At 38.2% G+C, this 21,893-nt stretch overlaps 1 protein-coding gene across 4 annotated transcripts in view; it reads right to left on the bottom strand.

Moving 5' to 3' along the window:
* Positions 1-21,893, bottom strand: part of Khdrbs2 (KH RNA binding domain containing, signal transduction associated 2) — a 514,570-nt gene that overhangs the window by 351,399 nt on the left and 141,278 nt on the right. For all 4 annotated transcript variants that reach the window (XR_008720013.1, XM_055606304.1, XM_055606285.1 and 1 more), the window contains exon 3: positions 1,308-1,424. Coding sequence is in view for 3 of the 4 variants with exons in the window: in XM_055606304.1 (XP_055462279.1) it covers positions 1,308-1,424 (117 nt within the window). In the remaining variant the exon portion in view is untranslated. The remainder of the gene's footprint in view (positions 1-1,307; positions 1,425-21,893) is intronic.

Below are 21,893 nucleotides of genomic sequence, written 5' to 3'. Positions count from 1 at the left end.
GGAAAGAAGGGGGAGCTAGAAAGACCTGGAGGGGACAGGAGCTCCACAAGAAGAGCAACAGAACCAAAAATATCTAGGCACAGGGGTCTTTTCTGAGACATACTCCAAACAAGGACCATGCATGGAGATAACCTAGAACCCCTGCTCAGATGTAGCCCATGGCAGCTCAGTCTCCAAATGAGTTCCCTAGTAAGGGGAACAGGAACTGTCTCTGTCATGAACTCAGTGGTTGGCTCTTTGATCACCTTCCTGTGATGGGGTGGGAGGTTGGGTATTCTTACCAGGCCACAGAGGAAGACAATGCAGCCAGTCCTGATGAGACCTGATAGGCTAGGGTCAGATGGAAGAGGAGGAGTTCCTACCCTATCAATGGACTGGGGGAGGGGCATGGGGGGAGAAGAGGGAGGGAGGGTGGGATTGGGAGAGGATGAGGGAGGGGGCTACAGCTAGGATACGAAGTGAATAAATTGTAACAAATAAATAAATAGGAAAAATATCTCTATTTAATAGTTCAAAGATAAAACCCATATATAATTCTCTATGAATTCTCATAGTCACTGTTAGACATCTGAACATTTCATAATAATGTAATATATGAAATTATTTTAAAAATATATTTTAGTCACATGATGCAACTGTACATGGCCCACTGCTTACCAAAAAAATGCAGGGTTTTCCTTATAAATATATCTCTGCAAACCAAAATTCTGACACTGACAAACTGGTTATCGCTTAGTAAAATGGGCAGTTAAGTAGCTCATACGTGAAATAAATTATTACAAAGATCAAACTTAATGTTCCTTAGCTTATTGTTGCCTTCAGGTCAGGTGAGTTATATAATAACAGCACTGAAACCAGGATTCTCTTACGTTTTCAGATAAATATGGAGCAACCTCAGTTAAGTAGATCATGGTGAAATAGAGGAGAAAACTCGAAGAGAGAATGGATGTGACTGTGTGATAGAAGAAGGAAAAATGTCGAACTAGTGAATTAAACAAAACAAAACAAAACCAAACCTGAGGACCAATATAGAGAACCATCCCAACAAAGGATCAAAAAAAAAAAAAATGCAGCAATATAACAGCAACCTACCAGGGGAATTACAAAAGGCGATACAGGAAATGTGTCCTGAGGAGGAAGCAGGGCCAATGGCTGAAGAAGAGAAGAAATCAGAATGGGGAGCAGTGTGGTTGCAGAAAAGAAACACCACGGGAAACAGGGAAACCCATCCCCGTGTATTGTAAACAGTGCCCCAGTATTGCCGGAGCCTCCCAAATGTGCTGAGAGGCAACCATAAAGCTCAGTACCTTTGCTTTATCTCGCATCGATCCTTTGCCCAGGATAGACATTTTAGCGCCTGTTTCTTCCTGTAGCCTCTTCAAGGAGTTTCCTCTTGGTCCAAGCAATTTTCCCACAAAATTGAACTAGAAGGCAAAATCAACAGAATATCTACATTAAGAGAGAGGAAAAGTATAATTGGTCTTAAGTATAACTAATGATTATGGGTTTTTAAAGTTTACCATTAAAAAGTTACAAAATGTACATCCACCCATGAATACACATTTGCACATGTGCACACAAAACACTGGAAACTACTTCAGGCTTCCAATCCAAGTGTTCTTACTACTTCCTAAAAGAGAACCAAGATCAATGGTACATGGAAAATACTATTTACTCAAGTAAACAACTAAAACACATATCATACGGAAAAAATAAAGTTCCTCAAGTAACATGAAAGTTTCTTCAAACCAATAAATGTACTAGATGTTAGACTAAATGTTAAAATTATATTAGAAGGAATATAAAATATATTTTTTTAAATTTTTATTTTGTATGTTTATGTGTGTCGTGTGTGTGTGCATGTGGTGTGTGTGTGTGTGTGTGTGTGTGTGTGTCTTTCTCACATGTGCTCAGGTACCCATGAGCGCCACCAGAGGGCACCAGATCTGCTGGAGCTGCAGTTGGAGGTGCTAAGGAGCCCCCAGGAACAGGTGCTGAGAACCAAACTTGAGTGTTCTGGAAGAGCAAGCAAGGTAACCTGGGGTATCTCTCCAGCCCTGAAATGTATGTTTTATATTTTATTTAATGACAAAGATATAAGTTTCAGAATAATATAAAGTTAGAAACACAAGAAAAAATGGCTTATGTACTTTACATACATAAACAGCCAATGCTTTTAGTAATAAAACAGCAAAGTTTTCCTACAGCAATATAAAGATCAACCTGTTTTGCGTATCATCAATGCATAATTTGAAAATATATCTTATGAAGGAGAGAATATTTAAAATTGGTAAGTGCACAGCATATGGTTTGCTCTCACTAACAAAAACTAGTCTGTCCATAGTTGCAGCTAATCATAGCTTCTCTGTTTGCTGAAGCGTTGGGAGTCAATCCTGAGTGACAGTTCAGAAGACTTCTGTTTAAAATGAAGGCCTGTTTGAAATGTAAGATATCAGAAATAATTATGTAATTAGCTGCATATTTCATGTCCTTAATTTTTGGAAATTTAATTGAATATATACTCTGAAAGCAGTCAACACAAAAATTGTTTCAATAAGACCTTTTCTCTCTGCTTCCTTATTTATTTAGTCCTCCAAAATAGGAATTGCTATCACCTGATCATGGAAAGCAAACTGTATCACTGGCAGCCTTTCTCACATCCTTTCTTTAAGGAAATCATTTACACACAAAAATTACGCCCATCTAACACAACAGTGTCTTTCATATTTAACTATCATTTATTACCTTTGAAATTCTAAGATTTTAAAGATGTAATATATTGAACATGGCTGTGTTTTCAATGTCTTAAGTATCTTCAAGTAGATTGAAGATATTTCATTCATGTTTCAAGAAAACTAAATGTGTATGTCAACTACTTTGAGGTCATTGAACAATTTTTGGAACTATTTCTTTATTACGATGTCTTGTGATCAATATTATAGAAATTATTTAAATTATTACATGGAAAACAACCCCCAATTCTCACATTTTAATTGATTTGAAATCAATAAAACATAAATTAATGACAAAAATAATTGCTTATCTTGAGTCTAGGGTTACATTAAGAAAAAAAAATTTTAGAGACTTCTAAACAAAGTAACCCAAATACTTATTCATAGTTAAGTGAAAATAATATTCCACATAAATATTCATAAATTGGCCAGTATATCCTCTGAGCTCAAACAATCCAAGAAATTCTTATCCGAGAGTTCTAATTTTCCATGTTTTCCTCATGGTTAACGAGGAAATATGAGCTCTTCACAAGTATTTATGTGAAATAGCCCTCTTAACATGTGACACTTGCTTTTATGGTCACATTTCCAAATGGATTCCACTAGTGATCTATCCATTTTCAGACAAAAGGACCATTCCTTTTTCTTTTCACTAGGGGCAGGAGGTCTGCCTCAGCCTGGGAAGCAAACCCAGAAGGTGTTCTCTGCTGGGCTTTGGCCATTCCCCTTTGAGGTGACACAGCTGTTTAGCTGCCATGATCCCTGATCCTTTCAAGTGAGACTCCAGTCCTCATACTTGGCAAAGATTGGACTCCCTTTACTAGTGAGCAGGAATTCAGAGATCTACTCTTATATGCTTTGGGAACACAGCACTAAGCAATTGTTACCACTTTTTGTGTACTAGTATTAAAACAAAGCAGAAGAAATAGAGGCAGTTGCACAGAGAAGGTACAAAAATATTATTTCTGTATCATTAGAGCTGAAATGATGATACTCAGGTATTCATCTCATCATCATCAAAGAGTACTGACAGGAAAGGAAGTAATTAATTTGAGTACAGTAGAACAGTTTAATTTCATAGCATTAATATCAATTTACACCTAGAAGGACCCATTTGAAAGTTGCAAAACCATTGCCAAAAAGAATCACTTTTAATCTAACCAAACAGACAATGACAATCAGACAATAATAATCAGAAAGGAAGGAAATGAAGGTGAATGTTTAAGGATTAATTATTACAGTGCATAACAATAAACTGCCATAAAATAAATTTTACTCAATAAATATTTTTTCCATAAAATCAAAGAAGGAACATGAAATAATAATTTTTCATCCGCAACCCAGGAGATTTAGCATCTTCCATTTAAACAATTTCTAGAAACTTAACAACTTCACTGACCAGAAAGGGTTCTTATGTACAAAGTGCTATGTAATTACACAAAACATGACAAAAGCTGAGAAAGAAGGAAAGATTAAGGCCTAGAGGTATCCAAGAAAATAATTGTTTTGACGAGGGGGAAGTTATGAGAACCATTCTTCCTTCCTCCCTCTCACTTTCTTACTGAGCATGGAAAAGGGGGTAGGAGGTATGAATGAGTTCTAACTGGGAACACCTTGGATGAGATACTGTAGAATTGAGCTCCTAAAATTTTTAGAGTCTAATACAAAACCTATAGTGTGACTTGATGAGCAATAAGAAGTCTGCAGACAGAAGACTGGCCAATACAGAAAAGATGGCATAAGAAGAGAGATGAAAAAATGACACAATAAAAAAAGATGCTAATGTGTTGGCAATAAGTTATGGCCAGATACAGGCGCTGGGTAATTAGGAAACTATAGACCTTAACAAATTATATTTCCTTGTTCAACAGTATAAAACATAATAAAACATATTCATAGCAGACATGAAAGGAAACCTTACTGTTAGCAAAATAATTGGATATGGAACCAAAGTAGTTGAGGGTGTTTTAAAATATTTTTGAAGTTGTTTTCATTGCAGACCTGAAATCTAGGAGGCCTAGTAGCCTTGCTGGGAGAGAGCTTGGAGGAAAATTAATATTTAGGAAAAAAAAAATGAGGAGGAAAGGCAAGATGTTTTATTTGTTTTTTATTTTATTTTATATTTTTGCCTGGAGGAATAACAGAACTGGAAATAGAAGAACAAGCATCTTTGACACATTGTCTAATTTACAACTCTGCATCAAGCGTGGCACCTGAAGGCTGCACTCTCCTGGAAGGTGTGACGGGGACCACCAGAAGACCTAGGGGCAGGAAGAGTCAAGCCGAGATGTGACTGCTTCAAAGTCACACCAGGCGTGGGAGAAGAAAGTGTCAGAAGACGTTCCTGCTGCTGAGTGCTGTCTGGGAGCACCTCTGTATGGTTCTTCCATGCAGTATCAGCACACCAAAGGCTTCTCCTGGTGGTCTTTGCTTACATAATTGCGGTGTATATCAAGCACACATGACAAAGGCAGAAGCTGCAGAGTACAGGGGTGGGAAAATGAGAGCAGGGTGAGCCAGGGTGGCCGGTGGTTGGGGAGTGGTGGCTCTGAGAGCTTAATTGAAGGACTTTTCTGGCAGCTCAAGAACACCAGAACCCCGTTCCTGGACACCCAAGCGGTCCTGCCCGACCTCGATACTTGGATTATTCTCTGGACCTGTCTTTTCAGAATAGTGATAGCAGCCAATGCCTGACAGCTACATATCCTGTGGTAGACAGCCTACATGCTGCGGCTGATCTTGTTTGCCTGCTGGGATCTGTCTGCAGCAAAGGACTGAGTCCCAGTGACCCTGTCCCCTCCTAGAACTGCCCGGCTCAGCAGGTGCCAGAACTGATGTCCTGACTACCTGTCCTGATAAAGGCAGTCACCTGAGTCGTCTTGGCAGCATTCAGTGATCTGTGTAAGGGGTCAGCCACCTGAAAACAGAAAATATAGCTGCACAGATACAGAGCTTCCAGGCCAAAGGAAGTGGAAGTAGATAATGGGAGCCATGAGCTAATAACGGCTGAAGTAAGCCAGCAAGAAAACCGTGAGCCCTGGTCACCGCAATTCCAGTGTTTAATTCGGCACCAAGGGTCTCAGCACCCAGGCTGACACCAGAGCCTTGCCCAAGGTCTAGCTACTGGTGACAGTTGAATGGTAAGGGAAAGGTCAGTTTGCTGGAGACCAGAATTTGAAGAAGTTCTCCTTGCCTACCCAGCAGACAACAGGTTCTGTTTGAATAAAAATGTGCTTAAAAGTTTTATCGCTAAATTAGAGTGGCCCGGAGGAGAATATCAGAGTGCTGCGAAACACTGTCCTCTGGACATAATATTGCTATGGCACCCATGAGCTCAGAGTAGTGTGGTTGCCTGCACAAGACATGAACAGGATCACACCATCTGTGTGTATGCAGGAATATGCACATGTTTGCAGGCGTGTGTGTGGAGGCCAGCGGTGGGTGTCAGGTATTTTCTTCAGTCACTCTTCACTGTTTGAGGCGGGGTCCCTCTCTGAATCCGTAGTTCACCGCATTGGTTAGGTTGGCTATCCAGCGAAATCCATGGATCTGCCTGCCTGCCTCCGGGCGCTATGATTACACAAGCATGTACCTGGTGCTGACAGCGTGCTGGGAATCAGCTCAGACTACTCTCATGCTTGCACAGCAGACGGTGCACGCTGCTAGCGTTGCTCTCAAATATCCAGTACAGTTAGTTCAAGAGGCAAGAGAGCTGCATCTGAGACTTTGCAGTGTCGTTACAGTTTCCATTACTAACACTTATAACTGTGCTGCTTGTACGTAACTTCAGACACTTTATTTCCTCCTGAGTCAATTGTGAGAACCTGTGCTTTTCTCACAATCTTCCCCCTGAGTCTAAGAGATTTATGTGTGAGAACACAGCTGCAAATAATAAGGTTGGTGGCGATGCCTCCATATTACTAATTTCAGCCAATTCATAGTCTAAGTATTTGTCAGTTTTGATTAATTTTGCAAAAAAAAAAAACCTCCAATTTTTACTTTGTTTTTTGCTAATAATTTATTATTTCATTTTCTATTTTTAAAATTGATCAATTGATTGTAATTTATTCACTTTGTATCCCCACTGCAGCCCCTTCCCTCATCCCCCACCTTCCCTCTTCTCCCCCTATACCTCTTCCTTAGTCCCCTGATAGGGGAGGACCTCCTCCCCTTCTATCTGTCCCTAGCTTATCAGGTCTCATCAAGGCTGGCTGCACTCTGTGGCCTAACAAGGCTGCACTCCCCAAGGGGAAGGTGATAAAAGAGCTGGTCCCTGAGTTCATGTCAGAGACAGTCCTGCTCCCCTTACTAGGGAACTCAACAGCCTATAGGCTTCCTCTGAACAGGACTTCTAGGTCCTCTCCACACATGGTCCTTGGTTGTAGTATAGGTCTCTGCAGGGCCCCCTGGACCCAGGTTATTTTGGCTTTGTTCTCCTGTGGAGTTCCTGTCCCATGTAGGTCTTTCTATCTCCCTCTTCTTCCATAAGGTTTCAGGCACTCTGCCCAATGTTAGGCTACGAGTCTCAGTATCTCCCTTGATACCCTGGTGGGTAGAGTCTTTCAGAGGCCCTCTGTAGAAGGCTCCTGTCCTGTTACTAAAACCTATAGTCCTAAAGAAGCTAAACAACAAGGAGGACTCTAACAAAGGCTTAATCCTCATTCAGAAGGGCAAACAGGACAGACATCATTTTCTATTTTTTAAAACATAATTTCCTTTGGGTCACTTTTAGTTTGTTCTCCTAGGTCATACATTAGTAATTTGAAACATTCTTCTTTTCTAATAGAGGTATAGATTGCCAACCCAGAAGGGTAACTCTTCGATGTTACTTCCCATTTCCTGACTTTGTGGTTGCTATCCTGTTTTATGGCAAGCATGTATCTATTAGGTTTTCTTAGCTGTCCTCTAACAATATCTCCATTGTTTTTTAAATATTTTAGTCATGCACTTACCTATCCCCAAAACTTCTATATGTGCTGGATAGAGCTAAGTTCTATGTGAGGTAGTCAGGACATGAGGTTTTTGTATACATGTATGAGATCAAGCCCTTAAAAACAAGACATACAACAGCATGCTCATCCTGTAGACCATGGAAGGACACAGCAAAGTGTTCTCTATCATGTAAATAACAACCTCTTGCTAGACACCAAGGTGCTGAGATCTTGATCTTAGATGCTCCTAACACTAGACCCACAAAAAAAAAAAAAATCAGCATTGTTTACAAGTGCCTACATACCCTACAATTTTTATAGTCTTGAATAGAATTAGACGTTGTTGGATATCAATAGTTCTGATTAATTGCTATGCTAATTTTATTGGCTTGGCACTCAAAACTGACATGGGAATGTGAATGCAGACTTAACTAATAGCCGAGGTTTGAAGAAGTTCATACACAGGGATGAGAACATACTCCACTGTGTTTTCCTTTAACTTTATAGTTAACATAAACAAGAGTGGGGTTGTGGCATTTTCATGCATGGAGAAGCCTGTCTGTTGTCTCTAGGTTCTGCTTGATCAGTCAGCCATGTTATTGTGGGATATGCAGAATGGGCCTTCTGAAGGTGTTGCTGAGAAACCATTTTGGATCAAAGGTCAGTTTTAGGTTATATAATAAAGTGATTTGACATCATTGAGTATTAGGCACTTTTAAAACATATTACAAACACATAGACTTATTACACTCAAGACTGCATTTCCAAGGCTTCGTGAGATGCCAGTATAGTCAGAAGGGAAGAGAGACTCAGAAATTTCAAATGAACAAACAAACAATAAGGTTTTAGTAAACAAAAGATTCTTACAAATGTTCAGGAATTAGTTACAGTATTCATTACAAATAACATACAGTTGTAGGTTTCTAAAAACCTTATTAAAAAAAAAAAGCAATATCCTAAAGATCAGGGTCTCTAGACATCCAATCCTCTCAATGACCACACAGGTGTAACTGCATGTAATTATAAAAAGAAAAAATGCCTGTCGGGAGGGAACTGTACAAGAAAGCTCCTGTTCTCTCACCAGGTTTCCAGTAGTTTTCAGGAAGGCAGATATCAGAGTCAGAAGCTCCTGGGTGGGCTCATATGCATATCTGCTGCTTTCCTTGTCCAAGGCACTAGGGCACACACCTCCTGGTGTTATGAATGAGGGAAATTGTCCAGCTTTGAATCAACAGTTTTCTGCTCTTCACTCTCTGATACTCTATATTCACTGTCACTCGGACCCAAAAGGCAAACTTCTCACAGAAGGTTTTCCCAGGAGCCAGACCATTCTCCTGATCTGGCTAAGACCAGCTGGCAAGTGCTTGCCACTGTTCATTGAAGAACAATAGTCAAAACGGCTACTGAGCTTGAATAAAGGCGTGATTTGATAACTTCAATCTCATTCTATCCTAAATAAGAACATTCATTTACGGAAACTGATATCTATAAACTGTAAACTAAAATCAAAATGAAATAGGAGTTGAACTGATGAATGGAGTAAGGGAATTGTCATATCACCTGGTAATATGACACAGTGGGACAAACGGAATACATCAGAGCTATGCAGTGTCAATGGGTATGATGTTGTCTCTGAGAAAGTTAAGAAATACATAGAAATTGACAGTGCTATCTCTCTAAGCACTTTCACTAAGGGGACAAATGGCAGCTAATCATGTTTTGAACATGCGCCTGCAACATTGCTGCATGGATTTCTACTTTCAGCAGTGACTCAGTAATTGTGACTCACTAAGAACATATACTTGACACCCTGCTTATAGGATCAATTTCAACTTTACTGTGTCCATGCTAACTTTTAATGAATATAAATGGCCAAAGTGTAGATTTTACATGACTGAAAAAATTTGTACCTTAGAATCTTATGATTATTATTATATTTAAATAATGGTGACATTATGAAATGAAATTTTACGTGTATCATCTTTTGTTCTATTGAAGTTCTAAAAATATCAGAAGTATAAGCCTTATTAAGGAATATTACTATTAAATATGCAAAATTAGTGTTATTTACATTATCACATTTATAATTTATATGAATTGTGCTTTTTTTTCTTCAATGTAGATAAAAAGTACTTACGGCCATTTCCTCCAAAAATACATAAGAGATTATTAATTATTTGGCTTCTCAAAGAAAAGCACCTTAATTTATACTTTACTCTATATTTGAAGAATGAACTAAAAAGACTACTTTGCAATTATGACATAGAAACCATGACAGGCATTGAAAGAAAAACTTAATTCATGAAAGTGTGTATAAAATTCAATCATTATTCTGTGCCTAAGATCAAATATTCTTAAGAAATTATACCACAGAAAGTGCATTTAAAGTAATTTAGTTTCAACTTCCGTGGTGTTAAAAGGTTTTAAAGTGCTTTGATGCAAAATGACAAATGACATGCTTTAGAGAAAAATCAATATTTTTTGCATTTGGTACTAAAAGGGAACACTTTTGTGTGTCATTTTTGGGAGACTTGCTGCTACAGAGGAAGCCAAGTATATTTTAATCAATTTCTTCAAAGTTTTAATAATAATAATAATAATTCACCATAGGCAAAGTACATACCAAATTTCTGGCCAAAAAATGATGAAAGCATGAAGCTTTATAGAATAGCACTCAATTTCTAAAATAATTCCTTTAAGTCATAAACAAACATTAGTTCACCATGATCATTCATTGTCTGTCTGCTGTGAATTAAGTAGGTCTTGAGTTTTTCAGTTTATAAATTTCATCGTGCTTTGATTAACATGTTGAGAAGGTTTCTCTTTCTTTAAGGGGAAAGCAACTTTTCCCAGACTGGATACACAATTATTTGCAGATCAACACATATGCAATTATTTTACATTACAGCTATTTAAAACGGTTGGTTTTATTTAAATTTGTATTTCAAAGGATAAGTCAGAAATCCTAGGGCCATTTCCTGCATAGTTAGTCTCGTGGTTTCACCCCAACTCACACATCAACATGTGTCAAAATGAAGAAATTTTCTGCTACACAAACTTTTAAGACCATTAAATCCTATATAAAAAGGCCATAACATAAGAGGGTCTTAATGAATTTGTTTTTAACTACTGACCAGAATGGAATAGAAAAGGTAAATTTTCCTAACCAAATGTGAAAACATAATCCGATGTATTTCAAATATCTGTTATTATTTATTTCACCCTGTGCACACACATATGAGTTTGTTTTCTGTTGCTGTGACAAAACACCATGATCAGAGCAACTTACAGGAGAAAGACTTCCTTCGGGCTTATAGTTCCAGAGAGCCCATGATGTCAGAGCAGAGGCAGCTTGGCAGCTGAAATAGTAAGCTGAGAGTTCACACTGAGAACCTAAACTAGGAAGCCTGGAAAGTGAACTGGGGACAGACTGAAGCTCAGGCATGTCAATGCCCACCGCCAATGACACATTCCTCTAGTGAGGCCACATCTTTTAAGCCTCCAAATAGTATCACCAAGTGGGGACCAAGTGTTTACATGCCTGTGATGATGGAGCATATCGCCCCAAGGAATTTCTGAGAAAAACAGAATTAGCATCACACAAAGTATATCCATATTGAGCCATAAGATCTATGCAAGGAGGGTTGCGTTAGGACAAAAATTCTTGCCAATTAGTACATATATAAACCCTACATATCGGGGAGATATCAAAACTAAATGTTTTAATGTCAGACTTTGAAAGGAAACTCCTAAGTATGAAACTCTTCAATATAGATGAAGATTATTGTCTGTGGATACAGGAATATGGTCGTTCTGCCAGGGTTTCTGAGAGGTGGGTACATTTCACAGTAGTCTTTCTAGTGAGCAAATCTAAATGAGAAAAAATGGGTTATGAAGTATGCAAAATTGGGATAAGAAATGTGAATTTTAAAATAAAGTGAACAATGAAATATAGAAGAGCTTGAAATAGATTTTCAGTGGTCGTAGAAATAGAGATCTCTACCATATGTAGTTATTTTTGGTAGCCATGCTTTATAAAGCATCAAAATCAAAGTAAGCCAGTACACCTGATACTCAGTAGAGGCAGTAACGTGCTAAGATCCACAGTGTTTTACGCTCATTACGTTCCTAAATGATAAATACAAATCACAAAGAACATAATAATTTCTTGGTGGCATAGAGAGGTCAACAAACAACCAGAATTCCCTCACCATGATAGACAGTATGCACATATCCTCCATCATTAATTTTCTTTTATTGAGATTTCTCTATTTGTTTTAATCACATCAAGAGATAAAGCAACCAAAAAAACTACCAATAGAGTGAAACTACACAATTAACTTGACACTTTTTGCACCAACCTTGTTTTCATTGCATCTGCTATTAGAGTTTCTACTGCTAAGGCTGAGAGAATGTTAAATCATCATGTATTTTTGAGGTATGTGTGTATGTGTGTATACTTTTTATCTTCAGTGATAAAAATTAAAGTGAATATTAAAAATTAATTTCAAAATAATAAGATACTACTGTTACTAGTGTTTGAAAATATTTCAATAAATAACAATTTTATAATAATTCAGAAACATCTGAGTATTCAAATGAGAATTTAGAAGGAAGAAAATAGTTACATGACGAATGACAATTGACAATTTATCATTAAGAGAGCTACTTTACAGGGAGACAGAGCTAGGATTTGATTCATCTCTTAAAAGAGAGCTGAGAGGCTGTGAAGACTGGGCCAAGATAGTATCTCACCCAATCTGACCTCTAGAATAATAAGTAAATACTAGGGATCTTTTGAAGAGTTTTAATATCCATCTTCACACAAGACAAGGATCCAAACAGAAAGTATTTTACTTACAAAATAAATATAATATGTGTTTAAAAGATCAACTTTATTGAATGTCACAGAATACCTGCTATATTTATTAATACAGTATCTTGTTTCTTTTGGCCTGGGTTGAAATTGAAGAGACGAGTGCTTAGTTCTTAAGCACTAAGAACAAGAATGTCAAGCTGTGTGGTGGTGACACATGCCTTTAATCCCAGCATTGAGGAGGTAGAGGCAGGTGAATCTCTGAGTTCGAAGCCAGCCTGGTCTACAGAGCAAGGGCTAGGACAACCACAGCTACATAAATACACATACACACACACACACACACACACACACACACACACACACACACACACAGGCACCCACATGGAAGGAGGGAGGAACAGACAGAAGGAAGAAGAAAAATGTGGGGAGAAGGAGGAGAGAGAGAGGCACAGAGAAAGAAATCCATTCTCTAAATTCTGTTCCTCTAGAATGTTGTGAGTAATACACACCCACACCCAGTACCTCATACATGCAGGGCAGGCACAGCTATTGACTTCCAACGGAACATCTTCCATTCAACACAGAATTGTGCACGTTTGTACGCATAATCCAATTCATGGCATTTGAGAGCCTCAATTGTGACATATTTCTTTTCATATATATGTGTATGAGGTTATATGTGCATATTTGTATGTTTGCATGTTTGTATGTAGAGGTCTGAAACTACCTTTGGGAATCCATCTTGATCACTTTCCGCCTTCATTCTGTTTTTATCTTTTCATGTGTGTGGTGTTTTGGATGCATTATTACATGCATGTATGAGATAGTACACATACACATGCAGGTAGGCCGGAAAATAATACCAGGTTTCTCCCCTAATTGATCTCCACTTTACTGAGCCAAGCTCTCATATTTACTTTAAAGCTTGCCAGTTAAGGGTAGTCTACCCAGCCAGCTTGACCAAGAGATCCTTTGTCACTGCCCAGTAAGCACTAAAATAGTAGCTGAGCCACTGAGAGACCAAAAGATTAAAAATCAGCAGTTATTAAAGTTTAAGGCCTCAACAAGCTGGGTGAGGTCCAGTAATGCCTTGAGGGGAAGAACTCCCCTTACTGCATTCTTTCCCCACTCACTAAAAATACAGTTGCTAGGAAACTGGCCCATCCCCCTAGGGAGGGACACCAGATCATTAATGGTTTGGGGACCTTCCTATAGCCAATCAATTCAAAATGTAGCATTTTGACCAATAGCTGCTTGCCAGGCAGGAATCGCCCTTACCTTGGGCATGCTGGGAGGGACCAGAATCTTTAAATCACCCAACTAACCTGAGCATGGGGCTCTAGGCTCTCACCTCTTCTGCACTGGGGGATGTAAGCCCAAGCTGCAGCTTGTAATAATTTATAATAATAGGAACTCCACAAGGAGAGCAACAGAACCAGAAAATTTGAACACAGGGGTCTTCCCAGAGACTATTACTCTAACCAAGTACCAGGCATGGAGATAGCCTAGAACCCCTGCACAGATGTAGCCCATGGCAGTTTAGTGTCCAAGTGGGTTCCATAGTAATGGGAAGAGGGACTGACTCTGACATGAACTGATTGGCCTGCTCTTTGATCACTTCCCCCTGAGGAGGGAGCAGCCTTACCAGGCCACAGAAGATGACAATGCAGCCACTCCTGATAAGATCTGATAGACTAAGATCAGAAGGAAGGAGAGGAGGACCTCCCCTATCAGTGGACTTGGGGAGGGACATGTGTGAAGAAGGGGGAGGGAGGGTGGAATCAGAAGGGGAGGAGGGTGGAGCTTATGGGGGATACAAAGTGAATAAAGTGTAATTAATAAAAAAAACTGAAAAAAAAAAGATCCTCATGTGGTTTGCAACGGATTCTGCTCCTAGTGGTGGTCTTTTGGGGTATCACGATTCAGGCACAACACCACCATGTACCCCAGTCTTTTCTGCATGTAGCTTCTGAAAATCTGAATTCTGGTCTTTGCGTGTGAATGGTAAGCAATTTATTTACATACAGATCCATGTCTTCAACACTTTTAATTCACTTTGAGGCTGGGGTTCTCATTTAAGCCCAGAATTCAGCTGCACAGCTTCTCCTTAGGTAGCTGTGACCTTCTGGGGATGTAATCATAGGCAGGCTTACATACACTCTCAGCAACTGTCCAAGTTTTAGGAATTTTGAACTTTTTTCTCTTGCTTTCATGGCAATTTCTTTAACTGCCATCTCCCCAATCCACTTTAGAATTGTTTAAAGGTAGAATTAAACAATAAAGTCTACAAACCTTTACTCTGAATGGTATCTTAACATGAAATTCACAATTAAAAATGGCATATTTTGCCACAGGAAACTAGTTTATAGTGGGAGAAGATAGAAGTGATTAGAGGACAGTGGAAATCAGGGATGAAGAGCTGCTTAGCTCTGAGTCACCTTCCCAGTCATTCCTGCTGTCCTAAAGGGTCCTCTATTTCTGTTGACCAGGCATAAAAGACTTTCTTTAAATACTTGAAATACCTGAGATTCCACCTATTAATTCTCCTCATATAAGCTGAATTGATACTATTTGTAATCAAAAGCATGCTGACAAATACATATTTAATTGCCTCAATTCATTATACAGACTCCTGCATTTTCAAGCAAGCAGAAGCTTCCAACCATCAAAGTTCTTTGTTATATTGTTTGTTTGCTGACTTTATTATTGTCATATTGGAAGCAATTACAGAACTAGAAATAGATATAATGAAGAGTGACATACAAATATTAAATTAACCATAGAAAAATGCCATGGCAAATAGGATGCTTTTTTCATTTTCACATGTTTGAGAAAACATGAGCCAAATGTATCCTGATTTCTGTGTGTTTACGTTGTACTATTCAGTGTGATCTTAAGAGTTACTGGATAACCAAGACTGCGAAAGCTTAATATCCTCACTTGGTATATATTTGCATAATACTTTGCTGATGCAATGGGTGATAGGGAAAATGAGGGCTTACTGTTTGTCTCCACTCACTTTATTATGCTGTCTTTGCTTCCCAACAAGCAGGATCCTGCATATAAAAACCAAAGAGACCACTTTTTAAACATGATTCAGTGATACTGGGAGTTTGGGCTATATAACTCCATCAAAGATAGCAACAAAAAGGCTCCCCGTTTCTCAGTGTCATAGATAGGAAAGAATTAGGACAGGGAAAGCATCCCACTCCTTCTGTAGGTACACTGGGTAGAGGCAGACCCCATGGAGACCAGCGTTTCCTCAAAGTAGCAGTAGATAGCAAGTGAAACCTAAAAATGTGCCCTGAGTCGGATTCTCAAAACAAGAAAGAGGTTCATGTGGCCAAAAGTAGTAGTATTTGGTTAAAGGTTTCTCTGGAACTGACATAATAATTCTGAGTTTAAAACAACTTTAAAAAATAAAAACCTCCTGAATGAGTCAAGAAGTATTATTAAACATAACTCACATACTCAGTAAGCCGTCTTGATGAAGCGCTGTATAGATTATCCTCATGATTCCCCACCCTTCTCCAAATATACCACATCTGAGAAAGAACTCCTGTTGGCGGATATATTGCATTTATTTCACACAAAATGGAAACATAAATTCCTTGACAAATCCAATTGCAAACATTTCTTTTTCCTTCAAAAATAAATGTTTTAGTGTCTGTTAAAGTTTCATAGCATGTGACTATAAAATCACTTCAACAAAACAGTTAAATATTGGTGTTGGCACTCAAACATTCTATGCATAATACTGAAGCTCTTAGAAATTATAGACAAAATAGTACTTCTTTTCTCTGAGGTTTTAAAGGGGAACTCTTCAGTACCTCATAGCCTTAAAATTAGTATATGCGATGTTTGAGATACTAAAAAAAGCACATAAGACATATACTAATAAAACATTACTAATTAATAAGACAGGACCAGTTACACGTAAGAGACATAACTAATAACCATATTAGTTATTTGACACTCCCAGGAAGGTGTAGAAGGATGTTAGGTAAGCTATGTCAGCCAGATAAAATGAAGATCTGTATGCAGGCAACTGAGACAGTGAACAGGAGACTAAATAAAGCCATGGAATTCAAGAAATAAACCGACAGAATGGAAGAATGAGAATATGATATCCCCTAAGAAGAAAGTTGAAAATAATATCATATGGGAAGTGGATGGGTAAAGAAGTAGAAAAATATCATCCTCAGAGGCAACTGAATAGGAAGGTTAGCATTAAAGGAGCAACATGAGTTAAAAAAAAAAATAGAAAAAAAATACCATAGGAAACTCAGGTGTTTTACACTAAATGAAAAAACATGGCATCCTCTTGGGGCTTGAGAGAAAAGACAACTAGGTGGTGAGTGCAAGCAATCAGGGGATACAGTTAGCCTATCTAATAACCAAACTCTACGATTCTTAACCAGAAATGATGGCAACCTAAAAGAATAGAATTAAAATTCTACAGTAGAGATAAAAGGTTCCCTGAGAATTAAAACTAATCCCCCTGTGTTGGGTGCAACTTTGACAAGCCACAGAGAAGGACATTGCAGCCAATCCTGATGAGACCTGATAAGCTAGGGTCAGATAGAAGGGTAGGAGGACCTCCCCTATCAGTGGACTTGGGGAAGGGCATAGAGGAAGAAGAGGGAAGGAAAGTGGGATTGGGAGGAGAGGAGGGAGTGGGCCACAGCCAGGATACAAAGTGAATAAATTGTAATAAATAATAAATAAAAATTTAAAAGAAATGAACATAATAGAATATAATATATAGGAAGCTATATTTTTAAGTTTTGGTTTAAAAATTCTGAGGACATATTTTTAATGTATATGCCAAGTATATAGAAGTACCAGTCCCCAAGAAACCATTAAAATGTTTCAAATAAAACTACAAAATGTTGAATAAAAATGAGAATTCCTTTGTACACCGAGGTGAACTTACTTAAAATAAGAACAAATGTGATCATTGTTGGTCTTTGTGTCACACTGAAGTAAACCTCTAGACATACTCAGGAATAAAAGCAATCATGACTCAAGAATTGAAAAATCTACCAAAATATTGATGATAAAGACCAAAATTTTGATCTCTAATATCTCAGGCAATACTGTGCTCAGAATATTCCCAAATTATCTATTCACAAGAAACTTCATCTAATTAATCGACTAACATGTCATTGAAGAAAACAGGAGTATTAGACAGACATCTTCATGTGGAATTTTATAGTAGTGCAAAAGTAGAAAATTCACCTTATGATGGTAACAGAGATACCTTAGCAGAGTCATTAATTATAGTCTTATTTTATTTTTAATAATTATTTCTTTCATTTTTGAGATTATAATATAGTTACATTATTCCTCCCTCCAAACTCATTATTCCTCTCTTTCAAATTCATGGCCTTTGTTTTTCCCATTAATTGCTATTCTATGCACATATGAATATCAGGGCCACTAATTGCTAAATGGGACATTGCTGGGAATGTATACCACCATCCTTTCTTCTTTTCTTTCTACTCCTTCCCTGCTTTTTTTTTCTTCTATTCCTCTACTAGCTTGCTTTAATTTTATTTTGCTCTTAGCATTACTATCTTAACAAGCGTCTTGCATGCCATTTGTGATAAAGAAAATGGATAACTATGGGATGTGCTCCCTTTTCTAGCGGGGCATAATAAATTGCCATGGATATATTGTTGCTTAAAATGTGCATTTATGCATTTGCATTTTTATGTGTCAAAAATTTATACACGGCTCGCTGTGAATTTTATTTGCGCCAAATTTTCAGAAGGCCAGGGCTTATCTTTTCAGGAGGGTGAAGGAAGGCTGTCTCTTCGGTCTCTTTTACTAACGAGATTACTCACATCATCCAGTACATGGCAGGTTTCAAACTAGCATCCCTCCCCGGCCCCTGCTTTGAGTAGCTATTGGCCTGAGGTCAGTTTATAACCTAGAAGTCACCTGTAGTTACTAGAAACCATCTGCAGTTTCTTTCCATATGTCTGCTCTAAATATCATTTAATCAAATGAAATGAAATCTTAGATGAGCAGGTCACAGATATGGAGCCAATCTGTCTATTGTTTGAAAACACGTTGTAGTTCTATAACAAAGATTAGAAAGAGTGAGTAACAAAGACCAGGCAATTTGTGTGTTCTGTCTCAGCACTCTGCTCTTTTAAGGCTCAGTGTCCTGCTGTTGTCCGCTGAAATTAGACACATGCTTGTCAGATTAGGAAGTTTGCTGTGTGATCGTGTCTCCTAGAAATATCAGGAGCTATACCCACAAAGTCTTAGCTAAATCACTGGTCAAGCATGAGCTGAAGAAGGATGACACCAACAGCCAAGATTGATGAGGAAAAGCCCAGAATGCCCCAACCCTAAACAAAGAACAATAGTGAACAGAGGAAAGCTGGGAGCGGGAGGGGTCTTCTCTAGGGAAGAGCACACCAACTGGTTCTCTATTGCTAAACAGTCAGCCCTGAAAACAAGGTATAAGTAACATCACACAGTCTGAGTAGGTTCTGTTTATATGTAGGAATGTATGTATGTATGTATGTATGTATGTATGTATGTATGTATGTGCACACACACACACATGTAACAGCAACTAGTAAAATAAACGAGGCTATGACTATGAAGGAGAGTGGGGAGGGGCATGTAAGAGTGTTTTGAGGGAGGAAATTGGGAAATTTAATTATATTATAATCTCAAAAATAAAATTTGAAAAATTCCAATTTTGGCATTTAGTTCATTATCTTCAAAGCTATTGTATAAATAGAGCAAAACAATCATTTTCCATGTCAAAGAGCAGGTGGATGGAAGTGTTTCTTTATGTACTATTACTAAATAAAAAACATCAATAATAGACTAGATGAGTCAACAATGTCTGCTCTCACAATGACTCACTAGGGCACATTGCAGAATTTACAGAAACCGACAGATACAGGGCCGCCATACAGTCCCAGAAACAAACAAACAAACAAACAGAACAAGAAAGGATCCGAGAAATATATGCAAAATGGAACTGAAGCTTATAGTCAAGAAAATAACATTCTTAGGAACTGTACAAATTTAATGGGCTAAGAATAGGACAATGGCAGGGATAATGGGATATGCACTGAACGTATGACAGGAGTCCACTGCAGAAAGCATCTGAAAGACTCTACCTAGCAGTGTTCCAAAGTAGATACTAAGACTCATAACTAAACCTTCAGCAGAGTGCAGGGAATCATATGAAAGAAGGGGAGTTTGATGTGGAAAGAATAGGAGCTCCACAAGGACAAAACATATCTGGGCACAGGGTCTTTTCTGAGATGGACACTCAACCAAAGACCATGAGAGGATAAAACCTAGAACCTCTGCTCGGATTTGACCCTTGATAGCTCAGTAATCAATTGGTTTACCATAGTAAGGGGAACAAGGACTATTTCTAACAGGAACTCAATGACAGGCTCTTTGACCTCCCCACCCCCCAAGGGAGGAGCAGTTCTGCTAGGCCACAGAGGAGGACTTTGTAGCCAGTCCTGAAGATACCTGATAAAACAGGGTCATATGAAAGGGGAGGAGGTCCTCCCCTATCAGTGGACTTGGAAAGGGGCAGGGAGGAGATGAGGGAGGGAGGGTGGGATTGGGGAGGGAATGAGGGAGCGGGATACAGCTGGGATACAGAATTAACAAAATGTAACTAATGAGATTAATAATAAAAAAAACAATAATATCTGGTAAAAAATACATAAGGCAAATAATTGCGTTTTGAGAATTAATGTTTGAACGATTACAAAAAACAGCAGAAATAATTAAAATTAATAAAAATCTCTAATCAGAGTAAGTAGTTAATTTAAGTGCTAGACTATTATCACTGAAATGTACATAACAGACGTCTGAGCAAAGTCAGGTTTTGTGTGGTGACAGATATTATATCTCAGATCAATTCATTAAGCTATGTGTTTTATTGTTTTAACATTTGGGCAATTCCAATTTCCCAATGTTTTTATTTTTTAATGCACTTACAAAAGTCAAACCATATATGGAACATTTTAGATTTAGGAAAAGCCTGCAATGGGATACACACACATAGGAATTTTGAGATCAATTAAATTACAGTGGTTGAAAAACTTTGAAGTCTGTACCTTTTTTGGGAATACAAATAGATGAAAGGCCCTCAGGCAATGGGAGAAAATTTTCCAATAGAAAAGGCCTAAGTTGGGAAGGGAGATAAGAATGAAGATGTCAAGAATGGAAGAAATGAATATACAATAGGAAAACAAACGTAAAGTTTAATGGTGAGATAATCTGAGAACTGGTGTGCGATTGCAAAGATCACTTAAGGAAATAATTCCTTTTATTTTTCAAGAAACTCAGTTTTGAGAGGGTTAAGAATGTTTATTCGAGACATGTATTTCTACTCACATTTGCTAGTCTTATCTGCCTCAAGCACAGTTGGTGCTAAAAATAGCCATTGTTTATGTTCCTCAAGAAAGAAATAGAAATTAACATCCATTATCAGGCAATATGTATTAATCAGCAGCTGTGTGCTTGGCAGTGTAAGAGGCACATAATTTAGTGGCAAAGCTAATTCCCTTCTAGTGCGTAAGTGTAATAATGGAGCATGCCTGTGTTTGCCCAGAAACTCCAGTGGCTATAGAAAAATGTCTGTTTAGTATTTATTGAGCACCAACCATGCATGATGCTCCAAAGAGAAGGAGCATGACAATTTGCCAGGGAAAATGGAGGTGTTTGTTATCCAAAAGTCTCATTATAAGAGAAACAGAATTTTCTGAAGTGAAATGCACATTACTAATGTTTCCTGCAGTTAAATGAACTTTTCCAAAGGATTCATCATTCTGTGTTGAAAATTTAATGGAAACCCTCCAACACTGTTGAGGTATATTTAAGAACATACATTTTGAAACTATTTGAAAAAAATGTTAACCAATAAGCATTTTAATTCCCGTTCATCAAGGTTAGATGACGAGAACTTTTACAAAACTCAGTTTCCCACAGGCAGAGTGAGGTTTCCATAACCTGAGGGGATACAAAACTAGGAACAGCAGAACCATCTTAGCACTCTTGGTGCCAAGCCACTGTGCTGTCCCCAAGGTAAAGGTACTAAGGCATCCTGCAGGTGCCTGGAGAACAGAGCACCAGGAAGCTCCAGACCCCGGTAGGAGCCTACATGCAAAGTATCCTGTCTGGATGGAAACACCATGGGAATTGTCTCAGAAACTTACAACTAAAATAAGCAGTGAAGGTTCAGCATATACCAGGTAGTGAAATAATCACAGCCCAGTGCCGTTTTAATAGTTTGTGTAATAAGCACACAGACTGTGATTTTCTTTCTGTTCTCTCTCTCTTTCTCTCTCTTTTTTCCTTCCTTCCTTCCTTCCTTCCTTCCTTCCTTCCTTCCTTCCTTCCTTCCTTCCTTCC

The sequence above is a fragment of the Psammomys obesus genome, unplaced genomic scaffold, assembly GCF_907164565.1.
Source record: "Psammomys obesus unplaced genomic scaffold, mPsaObe1.curated_primary_1811, whole genome shotgun sequence".
In the NCBI taxonomy this organism is placed as follows: domain Eukaryota; kingdom Metazoa; phylum Chordata; class Mammalia; order Rodentia; family Muridae; genus Psammomys; species Psammomys obesus.
This window is presented reverse-complemented; position numbering and strand designations above follow the sequence as displayed.